Below are 11,092 nucleotides of genomic sequence, written 5' to 3' on the forward strand. Positions count from 1 at the left end.
CTCATTACATTAATTGTTATTCATCGAAAAAGAAAAAAAATATCATTGAAGCTGAGTCTTTTAGAGAAGATGAACCATTATTATATTTAGATAAAAAATACACCAAAATTATTACTGTTACAAAAATAGGAACGAATAAGTTGTATTTATCTACGCGGTCGTTGGAAGGAGTGAATTGCTGGATACAAATCAATTTATTTATAATTTGATTTATGTCTAGTAATTTATTCTATGTTAAAGAAATAAAAAAGGAGAAAAACTTTGTGTTTAAACTGAAATAATCAATAAATAAGAAATAGTAACGAAAGATAATATAGAAAAGGAAGTCATGTTGATAATAGGACAAAAATTAAGAAAATATCAGAAATGCGAGAAATGCGGGGAAAGAGAGAATGCCATGTAGACACATATGTTAAGATAATTGTTAAGCTTAAATATAATCTTAAAAAAAAGTTCATATATTTACTACTAATAAAATACTGATAAATAGTAACCATAAATAATCTTATGAAATAAACGACAAAAGCTTTTTTTAAAATTAAACTCCAGCAGGTAAAATTAGAGATACGAAACTATTGTCATCGTTAAAGCTTGTTCCATTAAATAAATTATTTCCGAAAGAATTATTCGTAATTTGGGGTGTAGTTAGTTGAGCAATTCGGTCAATTGTATCAGAATTATCGATTAAGCGAACATTGCTTATATTACTTGCATTATTTGCCGACATACTATTAGTTGTTTGAACACAATCTCTTGATGACATTTGAATAAAAATTTTTTTTTTGATGAGGAATTGAAATTGTCCCATTCAAGGAATTTTTTTAAAACATTTATAAAAAATTTTACTTTAAGTATGTTGTGTAAATACACGTACAATTGAAATTACTAAAGACTTTTTCAATTGCTTTAAATGTTCTTATAGTTTTCTTTGATATATATGAATTTAGTTGTCACTTGTCAATGAGCTAAATGTGGTCGGGGAAAAAATATCATCATTCGTCCGATGCTTATCAAGAATCTGATGAAGATTGCGTAGTAGCCTTATCAGTCTATCCAAAACAGGAAGAGTTTCAAAGGAACAAAATCTCATTATTTGAGTGTTTATATGTTTTTACGAAGATATAATATCAAATGTGACTTTACTTTCTTTTGATGATCCAAGGGCTTCGTACAAAACGTACTAAGTATTAAACATTATTTTAAAACTGTAAATTAAGAAACTAGGATTATTATGAAGATACATGTTATATGGCAATATATGCTTTTTAAACAGGGCATATAGTCATATAACCAGCTAATAAGAGCAATAAGAACACATTTGTTTCTGTACAATATCGTACATATTTAGCCACTTTACCTACTAGTATATTTTTATACAATCATTATCCATAAGGAACGCGTTTTCTTATTTGGGGGATATTTTTTTTTTATTTATGAATATAATAAATATAATATATATGAAGAAATTGACAAAGATAGTTATATGAAAACAAATTTATTGTTTTTTCTTTTATATTCACCAAACAAAATCAAGTCAAAAAAAAACTGCATAAGTCGTACCATGATATCATAAATTTGCTATTTGTAGACAATTTGTCACCGCAATCTATTATTACGAGATTTCACAGATTGTACACCAATTATTGTAATATAAACCATTTGAATAAAAGTCACCAGTAATATTACCTCATTAAAAATTATTTGAGTTAGATCACAATAAATAAAGAAATTTATGTTATCTGTGATATTGAAGAATATCTTTTTTTTTGTATGTTCATTTTTTTTGAAAATTAGACTACGTAACAAAGAATATCATGTAGGATCATTACAGTAACACTATGTTTATAAATGAAAACGTTAATTTAAAATTAAAACAAAAAAAAAAAAATATTTTAAACACATCAGATATTAATCTGGAAAAAAGTTTGCGTGTACTTTAATTAATTCTATATTCATTGGTTGATTATCAAAATTTGTAACACACCGACTACTATGTCCGTAATTTTGGCCAGTGTGAACAAAAATTATAGTGCTAGTATGCAGCATCACATATCACGTACCCAGTACGTACCCCAAAAATTAAGATAAAAATCATATTAAAAACCAATAAAAGAGATCAGATGTCTCTGGCTAACATTTTCAGTTGCTTATAAATAAATATGTTGTCAAAAAATTTTGTTATTAAATATAGGTTCTAATATCACTAATATGTTCTATCAATAGGTTATATCAAATATATTATATGAAATGCAATTATAAAGAGAAATAAAAGATGGATATTCATTAAATTCTTTGCAATTTGGATCATTGACTGATTGTTTTAAGCGAACTTGACAAGTAAATTTTGCAATATTAATCAATGATGTCCAATGGGTAAAATCAAATATTCGAAACTTTTGTTTTCATCAAAGTTCGTTCCATTATAGAAATTATTTTCTAGAGGATTATTTGAAATTTGTCGTGTAGTAATCCTAGCGATTCGGTCAATGGTATGAGCATTGCTCTTCAGGCGAATTCTTGAAACACGGTTTTGTGTTACATTACTTAAAAATCTTGATGTTCTGCGTGTTCTTCGTATAGACGACATTTGATGAATAGATGAATAGATGAATATGATGAATTTTGTTATATTAAGTTTTTTATCTTAGCAAGGAAATCGATGATATGAGCTTATAACTCGATTCTTAAAAAACGTTTAATATGAGTAAGTTTGATACTATTTAACTTCTTTCACAAAAAAAAAAGAATTTTTTTTAGCTTTTTATAAAAATTATAAATCACTTAGTAATCAATCATATTAGCCTTTTTATTATTATTGTAAGTAAAATTCTTTAATAATTTTCGCGAAAAGATTCTAATTAATTGCACCAATAAAATCAATTGTAATCGGTTTTTTACACGAAATAATCATAATGGTTCAAAAGATTCGTGCGACTTTCTTCATTAATGTTACAAATCTAACAAAGAACTTTAAGATCTAACTATTAAATGCTTTAGTTTTGTTTAAAAATAGCAATCTTCAATAAATAATTTCTTTTTTCAGATATGTAAACAAAAAAAAATAATATAGCAAAATACAAAGAACATTTCATTGTATGTAGGATTAATTTAGCTAGAAGTCTACTAGTAGAACTTAATGAACTTTTATGGTTATTATATTAATCATGAGGTTTAATTCTTATTAATTATACTAACAAAAATTAAATTTGGTAATTATAATGAAATTTTACTTTTACTTTATAATTTGTATAATCTTACTTGAATGGGAAAAAAAGCCAATCATGTGTCTCAATTCTTTTTTTACGAATTTGGATACCGTTAATTTATTTTAAGTTCAATTAAGAATGTAACAAACAAAAAAATTTAATTTTATAATATTTAGGGGTAAACTTTTGAATTAACTTTAAAGGGTTTATTTAAATGTTTTTGTATTACAGTCCTTCATAGTTCAATAACGCGTACTATATGCAAAAGGACTATGAGAGGATCATACAATATACATAAAATAATAAATAACTAACTAATTGTACAAAAAATTATATATGTGGTATATGTATGTATTTATTAATACGAATTAAAATAAATTATACTATTTGTTATCGTACAATTTTCGAGCTCAGACCTTTTTTTATGCCTAAACTTTGTCCTTTGTGTCGATCAATTTTATATTTATTTTAGTCGGAATATTCATTCCTTTCCGTTGTACGTCATATCAGCAAATCATAACCTTTTTCGTGCAATAATAATCTTATTGTTATTGTGTTAAGAATTTTCTGCTGCGTCTGAATTCTTAAAACCACGTTTCCAACATAATTTCCGAACATCCTTTTTTTATCAGTATTTTGAAGAACTTAAATATGATACTTACAAAAGTATTTGGAGGATTTTTAAAAGCCTTCGATGACTTTTTTTTTTATAAAAATTTATTAATGAATAATATGTCATATACAGCTTAAAAATATTTGGATTTTTATATCATTATATTTAAATTAAGATATGTCGAGATATGTCGAGAATATGAATAGCATACATTGAGCTCAATAATGTGGAATATTGAAGACAGAATGAACCCGATAATTTTGAATGATTTGTCATTTTTAGACATGGTTTTCGACATTTTTAGACATCACCGGCCGGACAATAAGACAATAGAGCATGTATGCATATATAAAAATTATTGCTTTTTTAAGACCTTAGCCCGAATTTCTAAAAATTAAAAAAAGTTGATATCATATTCATGTTTTTCAAATAGAGTAATTAATCGCCAAATTTTTATTATGCATTCTGCCGGCTCCTACTGCGGTCAATTGTCATTGATAACTTCATAAGGAAATCGTAAAATGAAATCATAGAAGTCAAATAAGGAAGGTATTATAAAAAGAAACAATTTGAAAGAAATTATAAAAGGCAAAAATAAAAAGCAAAGGTGTGTATGCTAATTGTTTATCGATATGGAAATATGCTTATTTTACCGTTTCTATTTAAACACTCGAATTATGCTATTGTTTTATTTTCGTCGTTTACAAAAAAATTCAGAAAAAAATCTAATTTTTTTTTTCTAGCGAATAAAAAGATCCTTGAGCTGGAAAAAAAAATCCTTAGCGAAAAAAAAAATAAGAAAAATAAAAATTACTAAACATGAACGAAGAAGATAATAAAAACGAACATTGGTTAAGTGAATGGTGCAACAAGTGCCGTTATAAATATATTGATCTTGTCGGTGATTTTGGAGGTAAATATAATATAAATTTATAATTATAATTATGATTTATGATTTATGCTAAAAATTTTATATTCATAATTATAGGTAGAGAATTGTTCGTAATAGAGGGTGATAGTTTAATTTTTAAGTTCATATATGATCCTAAAACCGACTTACTTAATTTTGGTCAAACTATTAGTGGAGGTCAATTTTTGGCTTTAACTTATTCGATCGAAAATCTTCTTAAAAAATTCAAAGAACGTGAATGCGTTTTTCATATCGCTTTTTTTGATGTCCATAAATCTATATGGAATAATCGACCAAAATTACGAATTGCAAGAGAAATTATTATTGATCACTTAAAATCTAATACAGACATTTCGGTCATTGAATTTAAAGATTGGTGGACTGAAGAATGGAAGAATTATTTAGACAACATGCAACCGTCATTTATTTTAACTGGTGATGGCTCAACAGAGCATTTAGAAATTAAAGCAGAAAAGGACAATTATAATGATGAAGAAATTGATAAATCAATTTCTAAAATTGCAACAAAAAACTCTTTAAAATTGACTATCGTGTTACGAGCATTTATGTTCTTTTCTCTTCACGACAGAGATAAGCCTGTCGCACTTTTACCTGGAATGGAGTTTAGAGATTCACGTGCACATGCTTATGTATTTGAAAGAGGTACTAATTCAAACAACGAAGCTCAAGAGAAGTCGAGTGTTATTAAAATTTTAATTATGAAAGCACTTGAAGTATACGATGAAAAATCAAATTGGTTTAAAGGTCCTGTTGAAAATTTCAAATTAACAACATTGAACAAAGATTTATTAACCTCTCAAGAATGTTCATACGTATGGTCAATTGGTGGGAAAAGGATCGCGCTCATTTTATTATCTTTGACGGGAGTTTTGTGCAATAATAATGAAAACCGAGATTTTCAATATTTAGCGAAAATATTTTTACTTCATGTTATTCTTTTGGATTATCTTCCTTTAAAACTAAGAGCTGCACAACCGGTTAGCAATGGAAATACGATTGAAGCTTTCCTTCAAAATTTTTATGCTTATAGTGCTAAAGTTTATAGGAGTGAAATTTTTCTTCAGGCAACTCAAAGTATAAAGAGAAATAATCTTTATGATTTTATAGATACACGACTTTTTGCGTCCTTAATCCAATGTCGATATGAAGAAGTACTAAATTTTAATGATCTTCCTAATGAAATTAAACAACAATTTGATGCGTGTTGGAATCTTTTAAGCCGATTTTGTGAAAAAAATGGGCTTAATTCTTTAGATATCGATTATATTGAAATTTTTAAAGAAAATTTCCAAATTGAAAATATAGAAATTAATTCAAGTTCATCGGTCGATAACCGAGAGACAACACTTCTTTCATTTAAACATGAGTTTTTTGAAGAATATTTTGAAGATATGAATTTGAAGATTCCCGAAGATTCAAATGTAAAAATTGATAAATGTCAATATGAATTAATTGGGAACGTTCAATATGAGGATGTCACACATTGGCATTCTACAAACCCAATCATTGTTACAAATAGATCAGATTCCCATTCCCATTTCAATAAAAGTAAGAATTCTTTTGAGAGAAAAAGATCTCAGAAATATGCGAGACACTTAGAAAGATGTGCGGCTTCATTAAATGGAACACAAGGATACTATACACAAAACATAATAGTGGCAAAAACAATTGGAAAATCATCAGGAGTTAAAAAAATATCTACTTGTGCAATAAAGGCAAAAAAGAAAATTGAAAAAGGAAGGCTACAAAATTCCTTGGAACTTTCTGAAAAATGTCTTGATAAGGCATTGGAAGAAATTTTAAAAGTTAAAAATATAAAAGAAAAAATTAATCTTTTGGATAACAAACTTGAAAAAAAAGACAAAATCACACATCCATTTATTATGTTTAGAGGTCAATTCAAGAAATTGGAATTCTTGATGGAACTTTGGGCCGAACATTGTAAAACATTTAACGTGAAAAATGACTGGATAATTCCTGTAGAAATATTGCATCAAGTATTTTATATAGTACAAAATATTCCAAATTATTTGGATGACAAGCGAAAGGAAAATTTAATTGAAGTTTTAAATCGACTTAAATTTACCAACTGTAAAAACAATTTGGAAAGAAATGTTAAAGTTTCAAATGAAAACAATGAAAATAATGAAAATCTCCCATCGTTTGATTTTAATTTACCTGAAGATTCGATCGATTTATCTATTGAAATGTCTGACGCTAGATTTCAAATGTTATACGCGGGTCATTTAATGGATCGAAATACAAATTCGATGGATGATCCGCGAGTTCCATTCAAGCCAGGTAATTTCTTTTTTTTTTAAAATAAAAAAAAAATTGATATAAGAAATTTTAACAATATGTAATTTTTTATTAGATGATTGGCAAGTTGAGGTTTTAGATGTAATTGATAAAAACGAATCTGCATTAATTTGTTGTCCAACTTCATCGGGAAAAACTTTCATTTCATTTTATGCGATGGAAAAAGTTCTTCGGGAAAGTGATGATGGAATTTTAGTATATGTTGCTCCTACTAAAGCTTTGGTTAATCAAGTAACAGCTGAGATTTATGGTCGTTTTAAGAAAAATTATAAACACGGCAACAAAACAACCTGGGGTATATATACTCGAGAATATCGCGAAAATCATGAGAAATGTCAAATTCTTGTAACGGTCCCACAAATACTTGAAATATTAGTCTTATCTCCGCAACGTATTTCGTGGGCTCGAAATATAAAAAGAATCATTTTTGATGAGGTAATTATTCACAATATTTGACCGCCGATTTTATTTATTTATTGTTTCTTTTTTACGTCAAAATTAACTAAATTTATTTATCTCCTTCAAAAGGTTCATATGATTGGATTAGATGGGGAAGAACATTATGATCGTTTATTGCTATTAAGCAAGTCTTCTCCAATTTTAGCCCTTTCAGCTACCATTGGGAATCCAGAAACATTTCATAAGTGGATAGCTAAATCTAAAGAAATTCATGGGCCTCCAATGAGACTCATCAAATCAACAAAAAGGTTTTCAGATTTACAACCATACGTGTATTTGCCAAGATTTCCATTAACTTTGCCTTCTAAGACAACAGTGAATTCAAGAGAACAACAACAACAAAGTAATAACATAATTCTCGTCAATCCATTATTTTCTTTATCAATGAACACATTAAAAGAACATGGTTTACCTAGCGACATGACCCTTGTTCCATCTCAATGTGTTCAACTTTGGAATGTAATGAAAAAACATATGGGCAATAATTCACCTGATGGATTTGATAAGTTAGATCCTGATATTTATTTCAGAGACATCGGTTATATTGTCAAAGATGATGCTGATAGATACGAACAAGAACTTAAAAAAGTTTTTATAAATTATGCAAAAGATGATCCTACAAATAAAATAATAAAATCAACTATCGAAGAATTAGGAACTGAAGTTAAAAATAGATTTATAGAACTAGAATCAACAGCTACTGATGGATTAGATGTTTATGGAGATAAATTTCCTGAGGTGGGAATTATGCCATTGTTATACGAGTTATCAGCACAAGATAAACTTCCGGCTATTTTATTTCATTTTAACAGAGAAGGATGCGTTGAACTTGCATTGCAAATTTTGAAACAATTAGAATTAGGAGAGGAGAAGAAAAGAGCCAATAATCCGGAATATCAGAATAAAAAGAAAGATGCAACATGTCAAAAAGAAAATCATGGGAAGGAAACAAAGAGAAAACGAGACTTAAAGACTAAAGGAAATACTACTCAGTGTGAATATTATTCGGAAATAGAAGGACATGATCCTGATTTCACTTTTATAAATCGAAAAGACCAAGTTACTTCAGAGGAGTTTGAAAAAATAATAGAATCAGCACGTCAAAAAATGGGAAATAATTCTAAATTATTGATGGCATTAGAAAGAGGTATTGGCGTACATCACTCTGGTCTTTCCAAGAAATATTTAAGCGCCGTTGAAATTCTCTTCAGACGTCGTCATTTACGAGTTGTAATTGCAACTGGTTCTTTAGCTCTTGGTATAAATATGCCATGCAGAACGGTGGTATTTGTTGGAGATTCAAATTTTCTTACTGCTTTACAATATAGACAAATGTCTGGAAGGTCAGGAAGAAGAGGATTTGACCCTATAGGTCATGTAATATTTTTTGGTATTACTCTTACAAAGATAAAAAGACTTCTTATGTCCGAGTTGCCAAGTCTTTCAGGGCATTTTCCATTAACAACAACCCTTGTTTTACGTTCTTTTAATCTTCTTAACCAATGTAAGAATCAGAATGTGAATGATTATAATTATGCCAAAGATATTATTAAAGGATTATTTGGTAAATCTTTTTTCTGTCTTGGTAAGGAATATTTATCTGAACAAATTAAGCATCATTTGAGATTTTCTATTGAGTATTTGATGCGCGAAAATCTTTTAGATCAAAATGGCAATGTAATCAATTTATCTGCCATGGTCTCACATTTATATTATGTTGAACCGAGTAATTTCGCATTTTCTAATTTATTTAAACATGGAGTGTTTCACAAAATTTGTTCGAAGTTGAGAACAAACTCTTCACAAGAAGTAATGGATGAATTGGTTTTGATTCTTTCTTACCTATTTAATAGAGTTAGATTGCGTAAAATTTCCAGAAACTTAAATACACATTCGAAATATCCTTCAAAAGTCATCTTACCTCCTTTACCGGAAGATGTTAATTATATTTTAAAGAGTCACAATGAACGAGTTTTGAATATATATACCGATTATGTCATAACATACGCGAGAAATAATAATTCTAAGTTGGGTCCCGATAATATCTTACCTTTAACATTAACCGAAATTCCTTTTAAGTCTATGGATCAAGCTTTATTAAAGGAAGATCCATTAATTTCTAAACTTGAATCAATGGCGATTTCATTTGTTGCTCGATCACCTTTTATTGCTATGTGTAGTTCTTTAGGTGATGTTTTTGTTGATTTAGAAGATTTAACAAATCACACTCATAGTGAAATATTTTTGGATCTTCATAGTATACCTTTTATTAAAACAGATGAAAATATTAATGCATATATATATGATTTTTTCTCTCACGGCCAAGAAAGAGCTCTTGTTGAAGCAAATGGATTAAGATTCGGTGAAGTTTTACAGGTATGTATTGTAATTCTGTTTTAAAATAATTTATTTGTTATTTTTTATAATCCATGAAATATTAACTTTAATATTAACTTTTTTATTTTTTAGGATTTATATGATTTTCGTTTGATTCTTTTGACGTTAGTTAGTTCTTTAAGGATTAGAATCCAAGAGATAAGTAAAAAATCAGAATTAGAAAAAAATTTGGTTGAGGAGGAAAAACTTGTTCTTGAAGGATTTGAGAGGGTTCTAAATCGGTTCGATGAAAAATATTCAAAATCTTGGAAAAGAAAATAAATTTAGAATCAGCGTTATTATATTATTAGAGTAGTCTTTTTATGGCTTATAAATTATTTAATTATTTAAATTAAATCATTTTATGAACTTTAAAGTTTTTGTATGTAAAATAAGATGTATAAAAAAAAAATAAATAAAATAAAATATTAATAGAACAATAATACAGTAACCGAATAACGAGGTCTGAGCGACTAACCAAAGTTGGACGTGAAAATTTTGGAGCAGCCGTTATTAATACGGTTGACAATATAAACATGTCCCTTCGAATTTTCACATCTAATAGTGTGTTTTATAAATTTAATAACATGATGTAATAAACAATAACAAATATGCATCAGCAGGTAAAGTTGTCAAGAGATTTCTGCAATAAATTATGATTATCGCGACTGTAATAATTTTTTTATCGTCTTCTCCCAATCCCATCATTTTTCATAAATTTATTTTAAATATCAGGCGAACATTAATAAACCTTTTAATAAGCATTTTCATGAATAGTATTTTGATTCAATACTAAAGCAACAGTATTTTCTTTCGCTACAAAATTATACTCATTATACATAGTAAATACTTGTGAATTTATTAGATACCCATGGAATAACAGACTTATCTCATTGTTATGACGTATACACCGATGGATTTTATTCTTTTTTATACCGGTCAAAAAAATTCATCGGTGTACATAATACTGATGGCCATCATCATGCAAATTACCCGCGTAATCTTGATGTGATCACATTTGACCGATATAAATCTAATTGAAATATATTGTTTTTTGAAATATTTTTTATGCCCCTTTTTAAAGAAAGAAATTTAATGATATATATAACATTGGACAATCTATATTTAAATATTATTTGTATCCCCATTTTTTGTATTATATAAGCGCAAAATAAATCAATACAATTA

General features: G+C 27.7%; 3 protein-coding genes across 3 annotated transcripts; 1 reads left to right on the forward strand and 2 right to left on the reverse strand.

Moving 5' to 3' along the window:
• Positions 1-538: 538 nt before the first annotated feature.
• OCT59_003027 (uncharacterized protein) lies at positions 539-763 on the reverse strand (the record flags this gene model as incomplete). The annotated part of the gene is made up of 1 exon (XM_066145345.1): positions 539-763. The coding sequence occupies one exon, from the start codon at positions 761-763 to the stop codon at positions 539-541; it is 225 nt and encodes a 74-aa protein (XP_065996075.1).
• Positions 764-2,356: 1,593 nt separating this feature from the next.
• Positions 2,357-2,587, reverse strand: OCT59_003028 (uncharacterized protein; the record flags this gene model as incomplete). The annotated part of the gene is made up of 1 exon (XM_066145346.1): positions 2,357-2,587. One exon carries the CDS (start codon positions 2,585-2,587, stop codon positions 2,357-2,359), a length of 231 nt encoding a protein of 76 aa, XP_065996076.1.
• Positions 2,588-4,638: 2,051 nt separating this feature from the next.
• OCT59_003029 (uncharacterized protein) lies at positions 4,639-10,186 on the forward strand (the record flags this gene model as incomplete). The annotated part of the gene is made up of 5 exons (XM_025309144.2): positions 4,639-4,732; positions 4,808-7,051; positions 7,125-7,504; positions 7,598-9,904; positions 9,998-10,186. 5 exons carry the CDS (start codon positions 4,639-4,641, stop codon positions 10,184-10,186), a joined length of 5,214 nt encoding a protein of 1,737 aa, XP_025182894.2.
• Between the last annotated feature and the right edge of the window lie 906 nt (positions 10,187-11,092).

Source organism: Rhizophagus irregularis, chromosome 11 (genome assembly GCF_026210795.1).
Source record: "Rhizophagus irregularis chromosome 11, complete sequence".
Taxonomy (NCBI): Eukaryota; Fungi; Glomeromycota; class Glomeromycetes; order Glomerales; family Glomeraceae; genus Rhizophagus; species Rhizophagus irregularis.